We start from the raw sequence: 27,979 nt of genomic DNA on the forward strand, positions 1-27,979 counted from the left end.
ATATAGACCCCTGGGGGACACTGCTTGTTACAGATCTGTATTTGGGCATTGAGCCCTTGAAACTAAATCTTTGGACACAGCCAGCTAGCCAGTTCCTTATTTATCTAAGAGTATAGTCATCAAGCCTTTGTCTTTCCAATTTAGAAGCAAGACTATTGTGTGGAACTGTGTCAAAGGCCTTACAGAATTCAAGGCAGATGATATTTGTAGCTCTTTGCTTGTTCACTGATACAGTCACTCCACTGTAGAGGGTCACTGGGTTAGTCAGGTATGATTTACCCGTGGTAAAGCCATGTTGTCTGTCTCTAATCGCCTCTCTGTCTTCCCTATGTTTTGAAATACCTTGCAAGAGGATCTGTTCTATGGTCTTCCTTGCAGAGAGGTGAGGCTGACTGGTCAGTAGCTCCCAGAGTTCTTCTTTCTATTCTTTTTTAAAATGTGCATGACTCTTTCCTTTTTCCAATCAATGGGGACTTTGCCTGTCTGCTATCATCTTTCAGCTGTCATAGAGACTGGCTAAAAAGCTACATTAGCCAATTCCCTCAGGCATCCCACTGAGTCCCATGGACTTAGGTATGTTTATGTTCCTCAGGTGATTTCAAACCTGACCTTCTCCTAGGATTGGAAGAACTTCATTCCCCCAGACCCTGACATGAGATTCAGAGATGTGTGAAGAGGCATAAACATTGAAAATTGAGGCAAAAAAAGTGTTGAATACCTCAGTCTTCTCTGCGTAGGCTGTCTTATTTATTTCAGAGGTATATTTTCTTTACTCTTACTTTTTTAGCCAGCATACACGTAAAATCCTTCTTATTATTATTTCCATCTCTTGCCAAATTCAGCCCCAAATATGCCTTAGCTTTCCTAATCCCACCCCTACATATCCAGACAGCATCCTATATTATTCCCAGGATAAATGTCACTTGTTCTTTGCCTGTGCATTTGCTTCTTACACTTCAGTTTACCTAGGGGATACTTACCATGCTGGTCTCCTGCCTTCTTTGCCTGATTTCTTACATGGGGAAATCAAGAGCTCCTGCACTCTAAAACAAATGTTCTTAAAGAGCTGCCAGCTTTGTTTAGATCCCTTATTCCCGAAGGCAGTTTCCTAGGGGATCTCATCTGCTACTGGGTCTAAAGTCTAATCTAATCTTCCAATCAGATTAAAGTTTTCTCTCCTAAAATTCAAGGTCCTGACTACTCATCAGGTGGCCCATATCCCTCAAGATTGTTAATTCCATCAGGGTATAAGCACCTGATTGCATAATCATGATTGCATAAGCATTGCAGCCCAGGCTGCCACCAATAATGACCTCTCTAATTAGTTAATCTGTGTCATATTTGATTGGCGGCAAATGGAGACCTCTAGAAATAAAGTAGGAAAGGAATATTTGAAGTGATAGTAAAGGGAGGCTTAGAGGAATTCAGGGGAAGAGGAAGAGAGACATAGGTAAAAATATAAGGAGACCATCCAGGAATGACATATGACATCAGAGATCTAATAGCATCAGATGTAAACTCATAATTGCTTTTGCAGGTAGAGTCTGGCAGAACATGTTTGTGAAACAAAAAACACATTAAGATTTCCAGGTATAAAAGAAAAAAAATATATTTGTAGGAGGAAAGAAGAGAGAGAAAAATTAGTATTTGAAACCGTTGCGGGAACTGGAAGTGTATGTCCTTGGAGCTTTGTGGTGTGTGTTTGTGCTCTAAATTCCAATCTGTGTATATATTGAAAGCAAGCTCTCATTTCACTACTTCAAATGGTCCAATAGCATGTAGCTTACAAGGAACAAACTTGTCACTGAGCACTGTGGTTTCTCAGGTTGTTAGCTGATTTGATTGAATGAACTAGACAACATAAATCCTTACTGTAGAATGGACCGTTGTTCCCTGTATTGTATGTCCAACAGGCTGACCTAAACGTCATTGAATGTCTTACTGTTTCTCATCAAGAGCCTGTGAAATAAGGAGGTGGGTGAATGATGTGCATGCTGTACCTGAGAATTCAGTGTAGGATTCCTCTTTCTTTGACTGAACCACTAAGGAAAAAGCAGTTCTACTGCATCTTAAATATTGCAATTTTTTCTGCAAAAACATCTGTATGTTATCCGAAAATTTTTTTATGAAATACAGAGAACTGAAAAGATTGGTTTCTTCTATTTTTCTGGTGTAAGATGTCCGAAAGCAAAAAGAATGCCTCCTCCTAAAATTTGTTCTGCTCTGGTGTACTCATGTGCATTACTGCTTTTGTCAAGCCTTGGCATTTTTCCGGAGCTTCTAGCTAAGCTAGGTTGGAATAATCCCACCAATATGATTTTCTAATTGATAGACAGCCACTTTAGAACTCTCAAGATTCAAAGTAGACTGCTTTTCTGATTAGCATGTTGAAAAAATGGTTTTGGCTCAGGGAAGCTCTTCCCAATGTGTGTAAATAATTGATAGGGAGTGAAAAAAGGTGGAGGTAGACTCTTCTCAGGGGTATCCAGTAACAGGACAAGATGTAATGGATAAAAGCTAAACTATATGAAATATTTCAAGATAAGATACTGCTCCCTTTTAATGTGAGGGTGGTCAGGTGGTGGAACAGGTGTGCCCAGGGTGGTTGTGGAGTCTCCATCTTTGGAGATACTCAGAATGAGACTGGACTGAGACATGAGAAAACTCTAATTGAACCTTTTTTGAGCAGGGGGTCTAGATGAACCTCAGAAACTTTTATCCAAAATCAACCATTCAGGAAATCTTAAGATTCTTTCCTCTTATTTAATTCCTTAAAACTTTTAAGGTAAAATATACAGCAGCTGATACCTATATATTTCACTGGAATATGAGAAGTAAAAAGGGAGTTTTAAAGCAGGTAAGAACCAAAGAATTTAATATTTAAAGCATATAGAGATAGAAGAACTTTAATATTAGTTTTTTGGATGCTGTTCATGATTATAACTTGCAATTTTCAACTTTGACTCTAATGTTTAAACAGGTAGTAAAATACAAAACCATGAATATAATTTATACTGTCTATTTTCATTACCCTCTCTTTTGGTTTGTAACTGTACAGAAAGCTCTTAAATTTATGGGGAGCTGTATGGAAAGTCAACAGATAGTACTTATGGAAGCTGATCTATATGTATTAAAGAAGTTCTATGCATTTCACTGTTAAAGCACTATATGTGACTTATATTGTTAAAAAGAATAGTTTACAGAAAAGAGCCATGCATGATTTGGTTTTGTAATATCAATGGGAATATTTGGATTTGGTTATTGAAAAAAAAGTTTATGTTGGTAAAACAACACAAAGAAGTCCAGCATTGACTATCTTATCTTTATATGGTCTCTTAAAAGCATATATTAGCTTTTTTTTTTCTCTTTCCCTTGAGAATCCTAGAAATCATCTTGATTTTTCTAACACAGTGAAAAAAAATAGTCATTTTGAAAAAGACTGTTTGGGTTTTTGGCTTTTGATCACACAGTGTCCAAGAATACCAGCTATAGTAGCTTAATTAATAATCTGCCTTTAATAATCATAACACCTCCTTGCCTTATTTAAATAGTAGTTCTCATTAAGACAAGATTTTGTCTCTATTCTTAAAACTGGGTCTCAGGATAGACACTACTATATATTTTTTCACTTTTAATGATGTCACCAGCAACTTTTTTGATAGTACAAAAACGAGTACAAAAGCTCTGTGATTGTCTTCTTTGCATTAGTATTGACTGTTGCATCTCAGTTGGCAGGTGGCATGAAGCCAGGGTAGGACTGGCTAGTTGTGTAGTGTAAATAACTGCTGTGTTTCAGTGACCTAATGTTCCTTGTGGCCATACAGAATAGTTTTGATAACTCAAAGGCAGTTATGAAACTCATTAGGAAGAAGGGAGTGAAACATTTAATGTGCTCTCCTCTGTACCTCAGTTATGTCCCTGAAGTCGGACCAGTTAAGAATTGAACCATGTACTCCTAATATGAAGTGAAAGGCTCTCCAAGTTAAAAATGGAGCATAGACACTTTGTAATAGTTCATTGATAGTAATTTATTTAGAACTCTATAAATGAAGTCAAGAAAAAAATGAGCTGCCATAAACCAAACAACATCTATGGTCTGATCTGTTGGGACAGAGTGTTCTACTATGTCCAGTTTCAGACATTTGGAGATACTTAATTTGTAAGAGGTTCATACTTTTATGTGTTGACTATTCAGGAGAAAATTAAACAAAGTGTGTTGAGTTGTGGGTGTAGTATTAATGGGAGTTGCCTCTAGATACCAGATTGACTCTGTCATGTATAACAAAAGCAGGTATGATTTTTGTGTACAAGCATAGAGTAACAAAGCATATTTACTTGTAACCATATTTCCAAAAGTATATTTTGGATGTTATAACTGATAAATGAGTCCTAAAATGTGATTGTTGTCAGAGTTATTTTAAGATTGCCTGAATGCCTTTTGATAGCTCTCTTCCCATGAGAAACGTTTAGTAACCTGATTTTTGAATCCTTATTGATAAAATACTCAGGCCTTTCAAATGATAAAGTTGCTTCATTATATCCTTTTTATTTCATGAGATGTGGAAATTATACCCCAAAAATCAATAACATAGAACATTAAAAATTCCAAAGAAAACACTGTAAATACGCTGTTTTAAAGGGTGAAATTTGTCCTTTTTTTGGCAAGCAATACCTGTACCTTACAGAACAGAATTACATTACTGATTTTCCATTAAATGACCTGTTCATTATTTAAGAACAATTCCTTTTATCAAATTAGAACTATGAAGATATATTTGAATGTTTTAATACCAGAAATCAATATTGATCAAAGTAGATAAAAGCTTTCATATTGTCTCTTGTCCTGAAAACGAGTTGCAAATATATGTTGATTTCATTTTTATCTTCAGTGAAAGTAACAGGAATACATGACTTTTGAAGTATAATGAACCTTCTTCTATTGCAGCAAATTAAAAAAATTTGCTCTGCAAACTTTGAAATTATTAGCCAATTATTATATTTGAATTTATAGAACATTATCATATTCGTGTTGTGAATAAAAATAGATACTAAGTCATGAAGATAGCTTCTTTACAAGCAGATGTAATTTAGATTTCGGTCCAGTTTTTCTCTTCTGTTTTATCACTAACAGATCTTCACAAGAGAATACCAAAAAGATAAAGAACACGATGAAAATAGGATACTTCATAATGCTTTTGACCTCCTACCCTCTTTCTTAGAGTGTACTGAATATGCTGCCTGGTGCATTTCCTCCCAAACACTGAAGTACCTACTAGTTTCACACATGTGAAAAGATGTCCTTGTAATCCTCAATCTTAAGGAAATTTCCATTTCATGTTTGATAATTTGTGCTGTTGCTCCAGCTTAAAGAAAATCCAGAGATGATTCTGTCAGTATCCGCTAAACCAGATGATTCTCCGAGTCATACTGTGACCTAGAATAAGTCTTTTTGCTTTTGTTCAAATAAATGGTGGGAGAAGAAGCTGAATATAACTTTTATTCATAGTGCAATCTGATACAATTGCCAGGAAAAGAAAAGCTATGAAAAGATGAATAATATAATTGATTTTGTTTCTAGTTTTATTTCTTTTTTAAATAGAAATAGTTGGAACCAATTGGGCTAAGTTGTTGATTTTCATTCAGCCACCATCTCAACACTTTTTTTTTTCCCTCCATCCAGATGCACATGTACAGCAGGGTGGACAGGACCAGACTGCAGCGAAGATATAAACGAATGTGAATCTGAACCATGCTTGAATGGAGCCACCTGCTATGAGTCTGTGAAGCCGGGGCAGTTTGTATGCATTTGTCCTCCATTTTATACCGGCGATTTCTGCCACCAGCGCTTCAGTCCTTGTGAGCTGCCTTACAACCCATGTATCAACAATTCAACTTGCTTGGCACAAGTGGATGGAAATCCAATGTGCATTTGCAAAACAGGTAAGGACTGGTATAGTTAATCTCTTCCATTATCTGTTGTGCTGCAGAAAAGTTGCAAATATTTGTTGAATTTATTGGTATCTTCAGTTTAAGTAGCAAAGTATACTTTTCAAAGCACATAAACCCACCAAGAATTACATCAGGTCTATCAGTTGTGTTAAAAGACCGGTAAGATAGCTGTCAATTTGCCTATTATTAATTTCTTATATTACAATACTTATTAAATCTATGGTGGTTTAGGTTCAGGACTCAGAATTACTATTTCTGAGTCAATTGTTACAATGGCATAGAGATAGACATACACCTGGCCAGCAGAGCTGACAAACTACATTGACAAAACAGACAGGCAAAAGTAGACAAAATATATGCAAATTGTTAAAAGTACAAAAATTGGAGCAAGTTGGAAATGGCTTCTTTTCCTACTGAGCTGTCAGGAAGGCCTGGCACATCAGGAAAGTAATCTTTCTTTACCTGATGGATACAGCGGATTGCTCTCTGTATGCATAACAAGCAAAATCACAACAGTTGCTGACAGCTTTCCTGGGCCATTGCTTAAAAGACACAATCTCTCCATCGATATGCAAGAACTGCTGAGATGGAATGGAGCAACAGTTTAACTGTGCAGAACATCATTGTGATTCTGCGTAGGAATTGTGGAGCACATTAACTAGTGAAAATTTAGAAATTTAGAGTTTAGGAAGGATTTTGAAGTCATCATTGTGCCTACAGAGGTAGGGGTGTCTTAGGTACTGAGGATACCATATACATTAATTGCAGTGTTACATGTCTGAGCTACAAAGATATGGACGTAATACATAAGAATCAGAAGTATGTAATACCTTGGGTTTTTTTACTATTAAGGTACAGGCTACCACAAGCTGCTGAGTTAAAAAAAGAAGTCACTGGGTAGGTATGCAAGTTGCTTATTGAAGCAGCTTTAAGAAAAGTTGCTTTTTAAAAACAGCTTTTGACACAATGTATTGATTTTTTGAAACCTTTTTGAGAAATGATCTGTAGAGAGACATGTAGTTCAAGTTTTTTTTAACATTCCTCAGAAAAGTCATGTTTTCCAAACATTTTTGTGCAGTTGCGAAAGAATCAAAAAAGCTTGCTGTCAGAATTCTTGGAGAGTTTTTATGGAATCTTCAAGAATCTTGAAGCTTGCAGCTAGGAATATTCAGGGAAGTAGCAGGGAAGTTATGTGAATCAGTAACATGCATTGCTAACAAATCTTGGAAAGTGGAAAATTCAGCATTGAAAAGGGACTAAAGGCATAATTCATGAAGTGAGTTAATCATTCATGCTAGGAAAAATGCAACCATTTGTTCAGGACTCTTATCAAAAAAAGAGAGATAGTAAAATAAAGAATTTTAATTGAAAGGAATTTGACGAAATCTAATTCTTCAGTTGTTTTCTTTTCTATTATTAATCTATATTTGTCTGCCATGTGCCTCCCTTTTTCTCCTGATAAACTTGTTAGGATTATAGATCTGAGGGTAATCACATTGACAGAACTAGATTACTTCAAGACACCTGATTTAGTAGTAAATGGTATGTGGATTGAACCATTTGCCAGCAGTTAACAGTTCAGTCATTAGAAAGTATGAATCTGGCTTAGCAGGATTCACAAAATGTAGCCGCGCTTACTAAATTCTATCAATCATCTATAGAACACCATGTCTGAGATGGGCACAAGAGGACCGTAAGTCATGCTATTGACAGTGGTACCTATTTAGAAGGAAAAGAGACTATCTCCTGATTAAAGGGAGCTGGGTTAGGTCAGAGAAGACAAAAGCTGATAGAATGTAAATTGGGCAGAATCATAGAATCAGCTGGGTTGGAAAGGACCTCTGAGATCATCAAATCCAACCTTTGATCCAACAGCACTTTGGTTACCAGATGATGGCACTAAGTGCCACATTCCGTTTCATCTTAAAAACCTCCAGGGATGGAGAATCCACCACTTCCCTGGGCAGCCCATTCCAATGCCTGATTACCCTCTCTGTAAAGAATTTCTTCCTAATATCTAACCTAAACCTCCCCTGGCAGAGCTTAAGACCATGCCCTCTTATCTTACTGATAGCTGCCTGGGAGAAGAGACTGATGCCCACCTGGCTACAACTTCCTTTCAGGGTGTTGTAGAGAGTGATGGGGTCTCCCCTGAGCTTCCTCTTCTCCAGGCTAAACAACCCCAGTTCCCTCAGCCTCTCGTCACAGGACTTGTGTTCACGTCCCTTCATCAGCCTTGTTGATCTTCTCTGGACCTGCTCCAGCCCCTCAATATCCTTCCTGAACTGAGGGGCCCAGAACTGGACACAGTACTCCAGGTGTGGCCTCACCAGCGCTGAGTACAGGGGAAGAATCACTTCCCTGGTCCTGTTGGCCACACTCTTCCTGATACAGGTCAGGATGCCTTCTTGGCCACCTGGGCACACTGCTGGCTCACATTCAGCTTCCTCTCAGTCCAAACTCCCAGCTCCCTTTCTACCTGGCTACTCTCCAACCCCTTTGTGCCCAGCCTGTAGTGCTGCAGGGGGTTGTTGTGGCCAAAGTGCAGGACCCGGCACTTGGCCTTGTTGAACCTCATCCAGCTGGAATCAGCCAAAAAAAAGAGTATGAAGGATGTTAGCCTAGGACAGAATTACCACAGAAAATTGGTAGGAAGATAACAAAGCCATCACTAGTTGTAGTATAAAGTAAAACTCTGTATCTTTGTTCTTGTATGTATGTTAGGGAACTACAGTTGTCTGTTTTTGCTCTAAAGACTTCTAGAATTCGATAAATAGCATTAGTGTAAAACTTCCACTTGAGCTGTCTGCCCTAGATATAGAAGGTTTCTTCCTGCAAGGAGATAGATGATAACATTTGTGTAACAAACTGGGATCTCATATCATACATTCTGGAACAGTGTTAGACCATAATTTTAAGTTAAATTGTCCACACAAGCAAGTTAAACAGTTTAAAACATTACGATCTCTACAATTGTATGGTGTTATATTGATAGTTGCAAGAATGTTGTAGGGGAGGTAGTTATTGCAAAAGTTTAAGAATCACTGCAATAGAGCAAGTTTCTGAAGATGTGTACAGAAAACATCTCTTCTTATGTACTTTGCCAGAAATAGACAAGCAAGGGTTTGATCAAGGCAATTGGAAAGACATAGGGTTTTGAGCTGTATGCATGTAACCAGCACTGTACATACTAAATGCAAGCAATACAGAGAAGAAATGGAAAACTTAGGGCAAATAGTGGAATTTTATTGCTTAATTTATCAACATGCTTTTCTGTTCTTAAGGAATTCCATTCGTGGAATTAATCTTAATAATAGAAATGGAAATTTAGTATAACAGAAGAACAAGGTAGGAAATGTGAGCAAAACTATAGAATTTAAATAATGAAATATTTGTAGTTGAGCCTGGGCAACTAAAAAATCCAAATATATATATATAAGTGAACTAGATTGGAAACAGAGTATGGGCATTAACCCATGCTGTTCTAGATAATGTCAAGAACAAAAATGTTAGTTTTGTAAAGACAACACAAAGGAAAGACAGGGCAGTTTGGTAAAATAGTTCAGCATTCTGAGAACAATTTTGCTCCACACCAAAAAAATTACTGAAAAAGATATATTCAAAATGAGGAAAAACTATAAGAAGACATACAACTACACAGTGCAAGATCAGCTCTCTGGCTAGGACTGTTGAGAAACAAGCTTAATTAATGATGAAGTGGGACATAAAAGGTAACAATTTTCACAAAGTGTGAAACGTGGGCAATTACGAGTACATAAATATTATAGAGAATAACAAGATAAAGAAATAATTTGCAACCATAAACTATGGGCCAGAAAATATCTAGTGTTTTCTAATAAGAGAGTTTTATAACAATGATTTATTCTTCTATGAGAATTGAGTAGATATATCTAGGAGCTAAAGCAAGGCAAGATTAGTAGCAACAACAGATATAGTTGTTGCTGACACAAAAACAGGAAGCGAAAGGTAAGGTTGTTAAGACAGTTCTTGGAATTTCTGTTTCTTAAAAGGTAGAAATGAATCTCTCACTAAAATTAGACGTAGATCTTCCTTCGTTAGTCCAAGTAATATGAATAGGATAAACTCATTATGTTTATGCAGCCTCCTTATTACAGTGGAAGCAATTTCTGCTTATCTGTTAGGCTGTGATGTAAAAATTATCAGGAAACACTATACATTATACATTGCATACATATAGAGAGAGTGTTCATATCAAAGCTTTATGTACTCTTTTTAAAAATATGGATTATTTGATCAGCTTCTGTGTTAACTCAGTAACATTTTAATGAGTTATGATAATCAGATGGGAAACTAGATCAATTAAATACTGTATGTATTTTTGAAAGAAATATACTAGAAATACCTGGATTAATTTGACCAGATATAGATGTCCACAGTATTACATTAAGGTGCTGTCATTTTCTGAGGTTATGCATTTCACTCAAAAGGAGACATACAGAGTCAAATGGCTAATGCTATAGAAATATTTATGTCACTACTGACTATTTAGGCAGCTTAGGACAATTCTATCAAATGGTAGACAGTTTTTTACCAGTTACCTGTTGCTGGATTATTATTGCTGTAGGGATTTTTTTTTTTTTTTAATCTACACAGTTCTGGGAAGCGCAGTTTTAAAGAGATGTAAAAAGAACAGAGAGCAGCAACTTATGTCATTACAGCACATAAGTACTCAAAAGCTTTGTCATCTTATTTGAGCTCATTGCAGCTTTAAAGATATAAGGCTAAAAGTTGAGAACTTGAAAAAATCTGGTTTATGCAAAAGGAGTTGCAGGGGTCTCAAGGTTACAACCACCAGTTTTAGGGTGTAGGGAAATTATGTGTCTGGTTCCAGGAAAATTTGTTAAAGATATCTAGGAAAAGCACTATATTATGTCTAAGGAGAAACAATAGCTATGGTTTGTACTGGCATTAGCTATCTTATTTTTCCTTTATCTTCCAAGTAGTCCTTCTGAAAGCAATACTCTCTTGATGCTTCAGGGTAATTTCTGAAGTCCTTGTTCTTAAACAGTTCTTTCCAGGACTTTTTAACCTCTTATCAGACTACTGTCAATAACTCTGTCCCATGAGACCTTGTCTTTTTATATCCTTTGTTCTAGCATGCTAGTGACTATTTTTATTTGGTCTATAGGATGTTAGAGCTAGAAGTTTGAACTGAGGCAAAATATCTTTCAGTCCCTGTCTAAAACAAGGCTAAGTGAAAGTCACAATAATGCACAAACTTTATAATACCAAGCAGAAATAATAAGTGGATGCTGAAGAACAGAAATTATACAAATTCAGATTACCATTGTCAGATTCCTGGGCCCTTCTATGCCAGTTTCTTTTTCAGACACACACATACATAATTCACAGATGGAAATAGCCTTTTTACAGAGCCTAATATTTTACACACTTTTGATTTTGATACATGAACCTACCTTTGTTATGCTGAATAACCCAAGTACCTGAACTAATGATTATGGGGTAGCTGTGATATCTCTGCTGCTTGCAAACATTGGTTCATAAATGGTTCATGGTAAGGAGACAAATATAAATATAATCCTTTATATTGTGTTGATGAATAAAATATGACAACAGATATTTAGCTTCTATACTCTGTATATTCTTTCACTTTGCAGCTCTCAGAAATCTCATAGACAGAGTTAAGACATGCAGGATTCATTTCCTATATTTCAGAGAAACAGAAGGAATGTCCCGTCTTAAGTAACAGCATTTAAGACATTTCTAGACCTCATATCATTAAAGTCACTTTCATACCACCTGAACAATTAGAAATATAGAGAAATAAATGTAAATTTTTCTAACACAAAGTACTGTAATGATTTTCGGTTGTTTTTCATCTCTGTTAATTTCTGACAGTCTGGAAAATGTTCTCTGTTACTATAAAAAGTGTTAACATTTCTGAGGTGCATTTCACTTCCTCAAAATTCCTATATATTTTCAACAAAATAATAAGTATTTCAAACTAAGTACTGTATCCCTTTGATTTAAAAAAAAACCACATAGATACCAGTAAGGCAATGAGATTCTGTTTACACCTTCAGTTTTTCTAATGTGACAGGAAGAATACAGCAAAATATGTTTAACAAATAAAAAACACTTTACAGCATCAAACCTGTTATCAGGATTGTTGCCAAATAAGTGATATTATCTTTTAAAAGGGAGTCTATGCAGCAGTGGGCAAAGATGTGGGAAAATTCTTTTAACTTGAGTACAATAGTGTTTTGATCTTGTGTCTTTTGCCAGCTATTGCTTCCTTATTTATCTGTATCAGAGACTAATACGTACTAGCAGATGTCTTAGTTTTGAGAACAAGGCCTGCATGTTAGAGCAAAGAATGATAAGAGAAGTGCCTTATGACTTGACCACATATTTGAGATACTCTTTAGTAGAAAAGATTCACCAGAAGACCCAGAACCATGTCCACATAAGTCCACAGAAATAATTATAAATATGTAATAGAAATGTGATGAATACGTACTCGTTTCAGCAATATAACCTGCTCTGTTTGGTTACTGGGTGTGCGAGCTTTGTGGAGTATCTCTGAGTTATTCATAGTATTACATTGGTTTGCTTTCTCTTTAAATGTACCAATTTCAGTGAAGCTGCATTTTCCCTGCCCACTGGCATAGCCTTCTACTCTGTAATGAAACTTAATTTCAAAAATGTCAAACATTACAAATAAATGAGAAATCACAGATGCTGAAGTTGACTACAAATGGTCTTGTGGATCCTGGTCTCTCATTATGGCCTCCAATTTCTTAATTAAGCCAGAGTTAGAGAAACTACCATCTTTTCTGCTCTTACCCAGTGGAACTGGAGTGGCATGTTTTAAAAGAATAGCTACTGATTATTTTGTGTGTGTGTCAGTGACCAGGTCTAGTACTGAACTCAGTCTCTGCAGTGCTAGTTTAGAGTTCTTTTCTTTTTTCCTTAAACTATAGGCAGATACAGATGAAGGTTCAAATCACAGCATTAAGATGCATATTACACATGCTACAGATAAGAAAAATGTTCGTATTGTTTACCCTGATTCAGACCCATTTGCAAATAATAAACTAAAACATTCAAAATACAACAAGGTTGCCTGTGCTGAGGGAGCTACTTCAAAGCAGTACACTGGGACAGATAATTTTTGCATATTATGGCAATTCTTTTACTGTTGGGTGTTTGTGTTTTGGGGTTTTTATGTGAAACATCATAGAAATAGTAAATAAATGAGGGTATCCCTTCATTTCCTGAAGCATGTCATTTCTGAAAAAAAGAATAACATCATAGCAGTATAAGTGACTGTAATTGAAGGGTTAGTTTGAGATACATTCCAGGCTTTATTTTTTCACCTTTGTAGTAGAGACTGCTGTGAAACCTTCAGCAAATATTAAGAACTCATTTCTGGTCTAGCCCAGAAAGCTGTTAAACAGAAATAATCTTGCTAAGAATAAAATACCAACTACTTTGATGTGGGCTCACGTTTAGAACATATATCAGAGTGCCAGCAGAGATTTCTTTCTACAGTTTTCCCTACAACTCTGACCAAGACATTTGTTTTTCCAGTAATGGTTTTCTCTAGATAAAAATAAGCCATACTATTCTAACTGTTGTCTTTCATGATCTCCCCACTTTCATTAAGTACTTTGAAAACTAAAAATACATTATATAGCAATAAAAGCAATTATTATCCTTATTTGAGTATCTAAAAAAGTGTAGGGAACAATTTTTGCTTGTTGCTTTAACAAAACATCCAATAAAACCTTCATCATGTTTATAGTAATATATACTGAATTTCAGTATACTGAATTCAGTATATAGTAATATATACTGAATTTCAGTATCTATTTTTCATAGTTGTCTTAATTTAATTTTTTAATCTAAGTGATGTTCAAAAATGCTTGTTGAACACCATAAATGTTCTTTAGTCAATATGCAATCAGGAGTCGTGTATTCTCATTGCAATGCAAATAGTTTACTCATTGTAGTGGTTTCATTATTACATCAATTGAAAACATATGTATTTAATTTGTGCAAAATTCAACTAAATAGCTATAGTTTAGCCACTGTATGTATAGAATTTTAACACAACCATGCATTTAGCAGAACATTTATTTAGGTGGAAGTTTTAAGATGTAGTATTCTAAGAGCAGAAATAGTGTTCATGTATCACTGAAAGATGACTTATTTCTTTTTAGCGTATATTCCAGAACATTTACACAGGTAAATGTAATGTATTATGCAAGTAATGTACTGTGCAGATAAGATCTTAATCACATTTTTTCTTCATTTAAATATTAAAACCACTTAATTTTTTTTCTCAGCTACTGACTGCTTTGAATAAATGTGGTCTCTCTAACTTCCACTATGCTCTGTAATATATTAATTACTGAATTAGCTTTTAATTTCTTTTGTTCTGCACTCCCCAAGAAAACCTTTTCAGTTTTTTAAAAAGGGGTACATTTCCCCAGTATATTTAAACAGATACTCCTACCAAATCTGTTCTCTCTGGTTCATTAAAGTATCCTAAGACTTCATACACTACCTGGAAATTATTTGAAGCTAAGGACAAAAATAATTGGAGAAAATTCTTTTAGGATTGTTTCCTTCCACTTGTTGCCCTGATTTTAGAGTCAGCGAGCAGTGACTGCTCCAGGAGCAAAGGTAAGCCAGGAATCCTTGGCTGCCAGAGCAGGGACCTTGCTCTCTGACATTATACAAATATGGCGAGCCCAATGGCTGTATCTAGGATCAGCACAGTATGCCAGAGCACCAGTCAAAGCTACGGGGAATGGGACAGATCCAAGGTCAAGCCAGGAAGCTACTTTGAAGACCAAAGTCAGCATTCAAATAAGCAGCTACATGGCTAGGCAAGCACATGGCTGCAACACAGGTCAGTCAGACACCCAGGGCAAAGAGCCTCAGCTTGAATGCTCCAAAAAGAAGAGGTGATACTTCCCTCATCTCTTTCTTGAATGGCTCCAAGTGCAGCTTAGGTTTCTCAGGCCTGCCACTTGCATTGTCTAAGTTGCTCCTAGACTCAGACAGCCAAACCTCCAAGAGAAGCTGTGACCCTTATATTTAGATCATGTAGTAGAGTTCATTCATTCACAGTTAATGTGATCTATGTTTCAGGATTTGAGGGTACTTACTGTGAAGTTAACAGTGATGAGTGCATCTCCCATCCATGCCAAAATGAAGGTCTCTGCGTGGATGGGATCAACCACTACAGGTGAGGAAAATTATTCGAATGACAGATATACAGTATGATAGATAGATGTTTATCATCTAGCTATTGCTTTGGTGCTTTGCCTGTCCAATGTCTGTTGACCTTCAATGTGTTTGATAGCTACATTACAGTCTAAATCTTCTTGTGAGCAAAAAGTCATACATGTACACCACACATGTGAACCCAAGAATCAATTGTAGGGCTAATTAAAATCTTAAGAATCTAATAAAATCCAGCAAACAGTTGTTGTTAGTCCTGTTAAAATAATGCAAATAATCTGAGTTGAAATAAATAGAAAATCTTCATGAACAATTTAGTTGTAGTTGTTATGTAAGAAATCTTGCAATTACATAGCTCTCGTATCATTTGTTATGATTACTCTCACAATGTCTGGATCTTGTGATCAGTGATTTTGATCTTCTTCAAGAAGAACTGGCAGTATTACCGCAAGTCAGTGGCATCAGGAAGTCTTTTTCATGAGAAGTGTGATTTTTACAGTAAAGATTTTCTCGTCTTCAGTCTCAGATCTGCTCAGAGCCTTTTCTGTATATTTTCTTATCACAATTTACTTCCTCTGCACTGTTTACCAGTTTCCCCAGCTCACACAGAATCATAGAATGGTTTGGGTTGGAAGGGGCCTTAAAGATCATCTAGTTCCAAACACCCTGCCACTGGAAGGGACACCTTTCACTAAAACAGGTTGCTCAGAGCTCCACCTAGCCTGGCCTTGAACACTGCCAGGGATGGGACATCCACAACTTTTCCAGGTAACATGTTCCAGTGCCTTGTCACCCTCACAGCAAAGAACTTCCTCCTAATATCTAATCTAAACATACTCTCTTTTAGTTTGAATCCATTCCCCCTTGACCTATCATGCTACATGCTCTTGTAAAAAATCCCTCTCCTTCTTTCTTATAAGGTCCTTTCAGGTACTGGAAGACCACCATTAGGTCACCTCTAAGCCTTCTCTTTTCTAGGCTGAACAACCACAACTCTCAGAGTTTCCTCATAGGAGAGGTGCTCCATCCTTCCAACCGTTCTTGGTGGCCTCCTCTGGACTTACTCCAACAGGCTGATGTCCTTTCTGGGCTGGGGACCCCAGAGTTCGATGCAGCACTCCACGCAGGGTTTCACCAGACTGGAGTAGAAGGGTAGAGTCACCTCCCTTGACCTGCTGGCCCTTTGATGTAGCCCAGGATACAATTGGCTTTCTGGACGGCAAGCACATATTGCCAGCTCGTGTCCAGTCTCTCATGCTCCAGGACCCACTCCTTGCCAGCAGGGCTGCTCTTGATCTGTTTATCCCCCAGCCTATATTGATACCAGGGGTTGCCCCAAGCCAGGTGCAGTACCTTGCACTTGGTTTTTCTAAACCTCACAAGATTCCTATGAGTCCAATTCTGGAGGATGGCATCCCATCCTTCAAGTGTGGGACACAAAAGGCTATTATTTGTAACACCATGATCATCCCAGTGTCTTGCACTCTCACCATAGGTGCTATTTGCAGACCTGAAGCTATAGCACAGGAGGCATCAGTTACTTGGCTCCAGGGCAGGTGTCAAAACAAGTGAAAACTAGCTCAGGCCAAGGCAAGTCCTACATAAGCCCTTCCACAGTGGATTGAGCACAAAGCCTGTGGCCTTCAGCTAATAATGACGAAAGTCTTATTTACTGGTCTACAGTCACTGTACTTGTGAAGCTTGTTAAAATATAGTCCTTTGTAATGACCCGAAAAAAGCAAACATGATTTTGGTACCACATAATTCACACCCCTCAATATCTGCTGTGTTTTTCTGCACTCTTTAGAATGAACTAAAAATTAATGTACTGACATCCTTTTTGTTAGATGCTCCTGCCAACATGGCTTTACTGGGACCCTGTGTGAAGTGGAGATCAATGAATGCTTATCAAGACCCTGCAAAAACAATGGAACTTGCCTGGATCTTGTTAACAGGCTAGTGACTACTAAATGAAATCTGATTCCCTGATTTTATTATGTTAATTCTGCTTACCACCTTGAGATTTGGATGGGACCTTAAGCATATGACAAGGATTTGGTGTTAAAGTAAAGCAGGCAAATCCTTCTGACTCAGTTTTCTGTCCATATGCAAACTGGAAGGAAATTAGAAGGGAAAAAGTCTCTTTTTTAATTATTATTTTATTTATTTTGAAAAAGACTGAAATAGAAGAAAATTGATCTTGAGTTAGATTGCTACATGCATCTCTTTTTTCAGCTTCCAACAGTGACTTTTTCAAATGTAAAGGTTTACTAAAAGTTAAATGAAAGCAAGAGAAAAACTTGTACTATGTTTTTTCAACAGCACTTTACAAGACTTGGGCCAGAAGACTACTAGTTCTTAAGTCATTCCTTATACCTTTGATTAAAATTACTGTGCCCATTTTTTTCTACTAATTTAGCAAAGAGTAAATCACTCTGCTTGCTTCAGAAAGATGGAAATTAGAAAAGTCTGTTCATTATTTTAATATGGATGAGGATTAGGGACACCAACTTGACATCAGGAGATATATAAAGCTTCAAAATATTGGAATAGATCACACTGTTACTTCTGTTGACTTACCTGATTTTCCCTTTTCTGAAGATTCATCTGTAACTGTGCACCTGGATACTACGGGTCTTTGTGTGAGATGGATGTAAATGAGTGTGAAACTTTGCCTTGTTTGCATGGAGGAAGCTGCATCAACAGGCTTGGAGGCTATCTGTGTTTCTGTCTACCTGGATTCACAGGTATGATCCACTCTCTACCGCAGTCAAGAAGCTTATTTCACAGGTTTTACATGGTTTTAATTTTATAGCAAAGGCCTCAGCTAAACCAAGGAAGAGCAAACAGGAGCATCTCCTTATTGGAGGATAGATCAATATTAACTCAAATAGAACTTTGATAGAATTCTTGTGAAGTATCTCAAGCTTATTTATATCAAGACTTGATTTATAATTTCTCTAGTCCCCCATACATTCAGCTGAAACCCATTAAAAGAGTAATTGTACAATACAAAGAAAATCAATGTGGTTTTTTTTTTAATTCAGACAAGAAAAGAACTATTGCCATAGATACAGAGTAAATTTTGCAAACACAACAAAATGTTACCTTGTCATTTGAATTTGCACAGAACCATGGCAACAGCTTGACTTTGCTGACCTGTTGGACCTAAATTGTTATCTTTAGTATTAATCTCTGCATTTTTAAAGAATAATGACAAAATAATTGATGGGTAGAGATATACTAAAATTTCCTTAAAATGATGTTTATTTTTATTTAAATGCTTTGTGTACTGCAGAACTAGTTCATACCTAGTGTTTTGAAAGATCCAGCTTAAGCAACCTGAAACCACATGGAATCATACAACTGCAGAAATGTTTGCAGTTGTTGCCTCAATTTGTATCATTTCTGCATTCTTTCTGCATAAAATGCTGTTTCCTACCCATTCCAGCCTGCTATGAATACCACATAATTTATAAGATAAGAAAGGATGCAATTTTTCACCCACTGAACTGAGAGGAACATAATTCTCCACAGAACAAAGGACAAGTACAGTTTTGGGAATGCATATATAGCTGTATATTCTTTTTCCATTCACCACAAACTTTAGTCCACATATCACTTGTCCACTGTTCTTCAAAATTATTACTGACATTTCAAAGAAAAATCAAAAAATCTATATAATTTCCTTGCCTAAAACTTTTAAATCCTCCCCCTCCTGCCCCCGCAATATTTTCTTTAAATGACCTGTGTTCTGAATAGTACTTCTTGCCTGTCACAGAAAATTCTGTTCACTCGGCAGTGGTGCTGCAGATATAATTTCTAACTAATAGATGTTAAACCAGCTGTCTTAACCTTTATGTACATGTTTCTATAAGAATTCTCAGTTATATTCATAAAAGACTAGACACCTGCACTTGAAGCACTTAGGAGACTTTAATTTGAAAAGGAACAAGCAGTGTGCAGCTGTGCTTTCCTTTTGATTGTTCATTATTGACTAAGCAGTTTGACTTTAGTTCTTTTCCCTAACACATTTAACCAACTAGGATAGGATGTTGGGAGGGGGTTTTGTGATTTTTTTTTTTCCAAATTAGCTGTAGTAGTTGTTTACTATTACAAGTACTTATTTTTTAGTACAAATTCTGTTAGTATATTTACAAGAATATTTCTTTACTATTTAGTGTTAGTTTTTTACTAACGGGGTAGTGTAATATCAAGGTGTCTATCAAGTGCTGAAACATTACTCAAAAACTAGTGATAGGTTACCCATCACTTAATTATAATCAGTGACTTTTTTTCCCCTCCTTAAAGTGACACTGTTTGGGCAACCACTATGTGACATACCAGCTAGATGGAGTCCAGAATAATTCATGCGATGAACAGTATAGCAGTTGAACTAAAGATCTAAAATTATATTTCAGTGTTAGCAGGACTAGAAGGGAGTGAAAGTAATTTCATTTTAAAGTGAGGTCTTTTCAGAGCAAGACATTGCTTTTCTGGATTATGAAGCAAAAAGCACATGTCAAGTGTATGATTCCCTGGCAAACATACAGAATTTTAAATTAGTTCTCTGATAATTTGAGGTTTTAAGAACTTTTTATAGAAATTACAGTTTAAATAGCTAATAGCTGATTTTTCATATTCAATTTAACAACGGTAATTGTACTGTTTAAAGGTACCAAGCTGTGAAATTATAACTAGTGAAAGAAAATACTACATAACTACAAAATATTAATATTCACAGTACTGAATTTGTAAGAGGAATTCATTTAACTCTTTGAAAGACAGGTGTAATTCCACTTTAATCTTCAGTAATTTCATCAATTTACAAGCAACTTTTCTTTCACAGACCAGATACCTTTAAAGGTATGTGGCAGTGTGAATTGTTTTCAATGATCATTTGAATTTAAAAAAAAAATTTAATGTACAGTGAAAAGTTTAATCATTGACTGTTAAGATATTATAGACTTATGAAGTTGAATGGAAGCAAGTTACAATACATTTAATTGGTTAGGTCAAAGGTTCATTTAATATTTCAATTAATTTATAAAAATTATTTTAAAATTATTAATATTTTGATTTTTTTTTTTGTTATCATGTAATTTACTGTCTTGGGACTGATCTCTGCTCTGCTACCTCTGAAATTTTGGCATCTAATGTATCACTTAATATTTTAAATTCTCCATAAATTTATGTTATTTTGGATTTATTTTGCATTTTTCATATTTTTATTTAATTTTAAATAGATGTTTAACAAAAAATACATTAAAATAATTTATTAAATATTAAACTATAGCATTTTCTCCACACTGCTAAGATAAAATCTGCTGCTTTGCAGCTCATGTAGACCCTTCAAAAAGGTGATCACAGTTCAGATGACAAACACACAGGTGTATTCTTTCTGTCAGGATTTAATTGGCAGCTACAATGGTCTTAAGCCTTAGACATCACTAATGCATCATGGTTAAAGCCCTCATCACAGATACTTTGGAAAATAAAGCTTATGCGATCTGAGCATGCAAGAAACTGGTTTTTTTTGCAAAAATGAGAAGTGACTTAATAAAAGAGTGCTCTATTTGAAAGAGAAGAAAAGTAACAAAACAATAATGCCAAACAATCAACTAATCATTTTTAAAAGTCACAGTTCCTTTCCTCTGGTTTATTTTGGTGGTTTGTTTCTAAAATACCTTCTAGTTCTTACTGCATCCCCTCTTGTGCAGTAGCCTAGTGTGTATGTTTAGTTGTCCTCAATCATACTGGCTAGAAAGGCCACATCACAGATGCAGCTGACCCAGTGGCATGAACTTTCCATCCCCATCTTAGTGTCTCTCAGTTTTGTAATTGGTTTTGCCTGGCCAGTGTTGCCCCATGAAAAAATACTGCTCAGTTCTGCTAGGTATTCTTCATGACACAAGATCTAATTATTCAATTTCTATCAGCTGCTGCTGTTATTTTAGATTTATTTGCTCTTTAGCAACTGTATATATACAGTATACATCCTTGTTGCCCAAAATGATCTTTGTAAACAGATATATGTTGTTCCTTCAGATCTATGACTTCAACATACTAAAGCTGCAAACTGTCTCCTTATATATTTTGAGCACTCTCTTCCAAGTACACAAAAACACCATTACTTTTTCCAAGTTTTATGCTCCATTGTAAAAATTATTGAATTGAGATAGCATTAAAATTTTATATTGAAAGATGTGGGCCTGGAAAACTACTATTTTTTTAAAATGCTTACATAACATAAAGAAACAACAGAAGCACAGGATATAGTTTCTAGATAAGCAGGTAGCTGCAAAATTCTCTGCACTCTCATTCTCCAGTCTGATCATTGTTGTTCCATACCTCCCATTTTTACATGAGGAAAATCTGGCCTGGTTTATAGAACTAAATGAAAAAAATCACTGACTGAAAGTCCTAGTAGAATAGCTCTTTGCTTAAGATCACATTTGTTACTGCTTGGTGTTGTACATTGGTGGTACCCGAGTGTTAGATATAAAAACATAATATGGAAGATGCCTCCTGAGTCACTGAATCTAAAACGTGTTTTTCTAAGCAATCAGCCATTCATTGGCTGGAATAATGAGTGTTAGTGGTAATAACATGAACTGCTAAATTTGTACTACAAATGTAAAGAAACAAACAATCTTAAACATTTTGCTTTGTAAGGTGCTAAATATGAGACTTAATGTGCATAGAAGGTAGATATTTTGAGTAAGAAAACACTATGTTTCCATAGTCTTCTTTTACACTAAGATAGCCTTTGAAACATGTCTTAATCAGGGACTGCTTTGCTCTGCATGATTCCATAATCCTTTTATTTCATAAACATTACTATATATACAGGAAACTTGTTCATAATCTGAGGACATCAAAGGCTATGTCAGATTTAATTTTGGCTTGATAACCAAACATTTGTTGGAGAATCTGAAAATAAACTGCAAACAAGTGGAACCCTCATGACTGTTTGTGGAATTATAAATTAAATGGAATGTAAACAGCAAATTAAAACTAAAAGCAAAATAAGGAAATATAATCAATGAGTATAGCTATATCTTCATTGGTACAAATTAGTCTGATGTTGCATTCTGAATGTGCTCTGGTACACAATTATGTAAACAATAAAATATGAAGAATATGCGTGTATCCATATTCCACTGAGTTGGATATTAAAAAATATTAATGAAAACACTAATATTACTTTCACTTCAGCTACTCAATATAGCATTTTAAATGGGATAAGTAATTAAACATAATGTGCTATGATCGCTTACCCTGAAGGTCGTTTTCGTGATTGAAGTGTTAGTCACTTCTTCTAAATCTTGCCATCTGAACAACCTTATGTCAAAATATAACTGAGACGATTCAGAAATACCTCAAGTGAAATAATTTTCATGTTAATGAAAAATTTATTTTATATTCAACTATAAACCATAAGTGTCTGGGTCATTAAGTCTGCTGCAAAATGGATTTAATAAGAATACAATTTTTTTGACTGTAGAATTCTGTTTGTTCATTCCTAGTTGCTTCATTTGAAAGGATTCTAGGATTATCAAGTTGTTACTGCCTTTTTTTACAGATTTGGTCCTTCTTAAGTCTTTATTTTCTGATCTTTCTTTGTTTCAGGTTAAGTAAATCGAAGATCTCTTTCAAAGACTAAAGGGCTTTTTTTTTTAAATGTGTTGGGTTGACCTTGTCCCTCTGCCAACTGCTCATCCAGTTGTTCTTTCAATCCCCCTTATCAACAGAATAGGAAAAGAAATTAAAGATGAAAAAACTCATGGGTCAGTGACATGGAAAGTAGGATTGATTGCACCCTTCAGTGCGTTTGCTGATGACACCAAGCTGTGTGGTACAGTTGACCTGCTGGAGGAAAGGCATGCCATCGAGAGGGACCTTGATAGGCTTGAGAGGTGGGCCCGTAAGGTTCAACAAGGCCAAGTGCAAGGTCTTGCATGTGGGTGGGGCAATCCCAGGCTGGAGGTGTTGGTTGATGAGAAGGTCAACATGACCTGGTGATGTGCACTTGCAGCCCAGAAAGCCAGCCTTATCCCGGCATGCACTAAAAGGAGTCGGGTCAGCAGGTCAAGAGAGATGATTCTTCCCCTCTACTCTGCTCTTGTGAGACCTCACCTGAAGTACTGTGTCCAACTCTGGCTTCCCAGCACAAGAAGGATATGGACCTTTTGGAGTGAGTCCAGCGGAGGGTCACAAAAATGATCAGAGTTAGAGCAGCTCCCCTGTGAAGATAGACTAGAGAGTTGGGGCTGTTCAGCCTCCAGAAGAGAAGGCTCTGAGCAGACCTTTTAGCAGCCTTTGGGTACCTTCAGGCAGGGTAAGGGGGGAAAGGCTTTAAACTAAAAGAAGGTATATTTAGATTAGGTATTAGGAAGAAATGCTTCACTATGTGGTGGTGAGACACTTGAAACAGTTTACCCAGAGAAGCTGTGGATGCCCCATCCCTGGAAGTGTTCAAGGCAAGATGGAACTTTGGGTGGAGCTTTAAGAAACCTGCTCTAGTGCAATCGTCCCTGCCCATGGCAGGGGGATTGGAACTAGTTGATCTTTAATGTCCCTTCCAACGCAAAACTGACCACGAGATCAGTTACCGGTTATCATCACAGTCAAAACAGCCTTGACTTGGGGAAAAATAATATGTTTTATTGCTGATTAAAGTAGACTTCTGTATGGGAAGAAAAAAACCCACAATATAAAACAACAGTTTCCCCTCTTTCTTCTCTTCCCTTAGCACCCTTTCACATTTCCAAATCTTCTACCTCCCTGCAAGAACAGCACAGGGAGATGGGGAATGGGGGACTGTGGTCAATTCATAACAGCCTCTTTCTGCTACTTCCTTCTTCTCTCACTTTTCCCCTGCTCCTGCATAGGTACTTTTCCCAGGCTATAGTCCTTCAATACCTATCTACTTCAGTATGGGTTCCACCATTCTTTCAGGAAACAATCACCTGCTCCTGGATGGAGTTCTCTATGGTCTGCATAGAGATATTTGACAAATATCTGATATTTGACAGATATTTGATTAAATATCTCTGTGGATATTTACTTGTGTTGGGAATACTCTCCACAGGTGCAGGGGAATACCTGAACCACTGTGGTCTTCTCCATGGACTGTGGGGAAGTTTCTACTTCAGTGCTTGAAGCAATTTCTCTCCCTCCTTCTGTGACCTTGGCGCTCACAGGGTTGTTTCTGTTTTCCCCCCTTCTTTGTTTGTGCAGTGTTTTGCCCTTTCTTAGATATGTTTTCACAGAGGTACCATCATCTTGACTGAGAGGCTCAGTTGTGTCTTACAGTGAATTCTTTGGAGAGAGATGGAACTGTGTCTGCCATGAGGCAATCCCTGGTCTCTCCTCACAGAAGGTGCCTTGCAACTCCCCCAACACTTTAACACCTCCAACCAATACTAAAAGTAATATTTCAGTGTATTAAACTGAGGCATACAAATTCAAAATTCTCATTCAAACTCCCAATTATTGGATATCATCCAAAAGATACCTAAAAATGAGTAGGTACCATTAAGTCACTGGTTTCAGTCATCTTTTCTGCAGAGCAGTAATTATTCCTTAATTCTAAATAGCTATTCTGTTCAGCACAGATCTACTCTTTCAGTCCTATTTTCTCTATGAGCTGAGTACAAACCGATATTTGAAAATGACTGTGCACTTAAGTTGCATGTTAAACCAAGTCAAAATGTTGGCTTAAATAGCTCAGCTTGTATTTTATGTTTTATATCAGCTCTGAGGCCTAGCCTTCCTTATCCTGGGCTTAGGGACCTACTGTTCATCTTGTCTGTGTGACAATGAAAACTCTCTTCTGCTTTTCATACAACAGGCTGACCTAATAAAAATGTCCCCCAAAATCTAATCAATGAAAATGAAAAGAACTTTACTTATCTTTTTTGACCTTCCCAGCTATTTCTACAACTTTATACTACCAGTCAGCTGTGGCAGTGACTACATCTGCACTCCTCAAGCCTCTGTCTGCCTCCTTGCTATTGATATCCAGAGGAAGAAGAGCAACTACACAACTAACTGAAGTGACTACTTATTCAGAGTCAGAGGCGAGGAATCTCTTGGCACACTTCCTGAAATGTCAAAGCAAGATGCAGCTTATACATCAAGAGGCCAAAACAGATTGGCACACCAAGAACAAATCTAACATGAAGACTGACAGATCTGTATTTCTGTACTAAATTTGGAGGTGGTGGTGTCTGCCTTTAGTTTAAGGATTAGAGAATTCACATAAGTTTGGGGAATTTTAGGTTTAGTGAAAACACCATCAGGGGGTGCAAATTTTTGCGTTTTCCCGAGAAGTGTTATAATGTCCATGCTGTGAGTTAGCCTGATCCATAGGAAAAGGAGAGGATACTTTTACTGGATTTGTTGAGCTTCAACACTATTCAGCAAAGATTTCCTGAGCCAGAAAAAACCTAGAAGAGCAAGGTGCAACCTCACTGAGTATTTGCCTTGAAGTGCTAAGTCTACACTGCTAGTTGTCTCTCCTGAGAGCCAAGATCAGGACACAAACCTTCTTATTTCTCTCAAGATGACTTACTATCTACTAAGTAGAGCCTTAAGCCATACTTTAAATAATTAAATCTTAGTCTGATGGCAGCTTTGTTTCAATTGTTGCACTTTTTTTCATGGAAGAGAGTGTTCAAGAAGGTATGGCAGACAGCAGGCAAGGATGAATAGGAAAGAGCTGTAGAAAAGAAGCATATATTTGGTGAAAGGAGCAGAAATGGGTGACTTAGGAGGAGTATTAAGTAATTGCCCAGGTGTACTGATTTGAAAGCAGAAAAGGAAAAGTTCAGCTAGAACTGAGAATATAGAAAATGTGCAAAGCCACAAGAAAGCTTTTTATACGTACACTGACAGCAAAAGAAAGGTCAATAGAAAAGTGGACCTGGTTCTCATTGGGAAGGGCGATCTATTGACATAAGAAATGGAAGAGTGTGAGGCACTCAAAGTTGGGTTTTTTTGGGTTTCATTACTCAAGTCCAGTCTTAAGCCTTCCAGGCATCTCAGCCCAGTGGTAGAATTGAGGATACTCCTCTTTTAACAAAATTCCTCATAGAGTATGATCAGTTAACCACAACCTTCTAAGCCCAACTTTTTGCCAATCCAGTTGTCCACCCTTCCAGACTATACAGTCCTAGCTTAGGTACAGGAACCTTGTGGGAGACAGTGTCAAAGCCATGCTAAAGTCATGATAAGTGACATCCATTGCTGTCTCCTCTTCCACAAACCTGGTCATTTAATTATAAACACCAATCAGATTGCTCAGGTATGATTATCCCTTGATAAACTGATAGAATCACAGTTTACATTGGAAGTCATCTACTCCAACCACTCTGCAGTCAGCAGGGACATTTTCAACTCAATCAGGTTGCTTAGAGCCCCATCCAACCTGGGTTGAATGTTTCCAGAGATGGGGCCCTTACCACCTCCGGGCAATCTGTTCCAGTGCCTCACCACCCTCATTGTAAAAAATTTTTTCCTTACATATGGTCCAAATCTGCCCTCTTTTAGTTTAAAACCATTGCCCCTTATCCTATTGCAATGGGACCTGTCTGTCCCCATCTTTCTTACAAGACCCCTTTAACTATTGGAAGCTTGTAATAAAAGTCTTCTCAGAGCCTTCTCTTCTCCAAGCTGAACAACTCCAGCATTTCAGCCTTTCTTCATAGGTGTTCCAGCCCTCTGATCATTTTTGTGACCCTCCTCTAGACTCACTTCAATAGGTCTATACCTTTCCTATCTTGAGACTTCCAGAGCTGGATGCAGCACTCACAGTAGGGTCTCACGACAGCAGAGTAGAAGGACAAAATCCCCTCCCTCAAACTACTGTCCACCTGCTTTTGATGCAGCCCAGGATACAGTTGACTTTCTGGGCTCCAGGTGCAAATTGACAGCTCATGTCCAATTGAGTATCCACAAGTTCTCTACAGGGCTGCTCTCAACCTATGCTGGTTTTTCCCATCCACCTGCTTCTTCTATTGCCCAGAAATGGCTTCCAAGAGGATTCTCTCCACTGTCTTCCCAAGGACCAAACTGGGGCTTGCTGACCTGTTGCTCCCCATATCATCCTTTCTGGTTTTTGGGGTGATAAATGCAATGTTTCCCATTCCTAGTCACAGAGGACCTTCCCAATTTCCATTTTTTTCAGACGTAATAGTAAGCAGCCTTTCAAGGATATAAGCTGGCTTTCTCAGCACCTTCAGGGGCAGTCCATAGGGTACTGAATTACAGTACAAGAATTGAATATCAGAATTTATGTTTAGCCCAGTGTTCTGTATGCCACAACAGAAACCAAGTTAGATTATCATGTCTAATCTTTGTTAGCCAAGTTCAGCATTTGGATGTGACTTTTTCATAATTTGATTTCAAATATTGTATTTACAGCTTCAGAAACAGGAGAACATAGTCCAGCAAATACTTTCTTATTTGAGGAAACATTTCTTTTATGTAGTCTGCAAAGGTTATCATGCCATATAGCGATGACCTCCAACTAGAAAGGTAGACAAATGTGCAGTTTCAAAGAAACGAAGTTACTGAACAGCTGAAAATTCTATTTATGAGAAAGAAAGGTGTCTATAGCTCATGCTAAGTCTCTGGTCCTTAAGGAGACAAAGTCAATAAATATCTAATTTTTTGTACAGGTTGTGCTCAAAATATGCAATGCTAGGGGTCCGTTCATAATGAGTATTTGGCAACAGCAACTCTCAATGTGTATACAAATTAAATC

General features: G+C 37.0%; 1 protein-coding gene across 1 annotated transcript in view; it reads left to right on the top strand.

Annotated features, from left to right (window-relative positions):
* EYS (eyes shut homolog) overlaps nucleotides 1-27,979 on the top strand; it is an 852,398-nt gene that overhangs the window by 385,304 nt on the left and 439,115 nt on the right. Inside the window, exons 23-26 of the mRNA XM_032683211.1 lie at nucleotides 5,681-5,940; nucleotides 15,115-15,211; nucleotides 17,055-17,162; nucleotides 17,809-17,954. Coding sequence (XP_032539102.1) covers nucleotides 5,681-5,940; nucleotides 15,115-15,211; nucleotides 17,055-17,162; nucleotides 17,809-17,954 — 611 coding nt within the window. The remainder of the gene's footprint in view (nucleotides 1-5,680; nucleotides 5,941-15,114; nucleotides 15,212-17,054; nucleotides 17,163-17,808; nucleotides 17,955-27,979) is intronic.

This window comes from Chiroxiphia lanceolata, chromosome 3 (assembly GCF_009829145.1).
Source record: "Chiroxiphia lanceolata isolate bChiLan1 chromosome 3, bChiLan1.pri, whole genome shotgun sequence".
Lineage (NCBI taxonomy): Eukaryota > Metazoa > Chordata > Aves > Passeriformes > Pipridae > Chiroxiphia > Chiroxiphia lanceolata.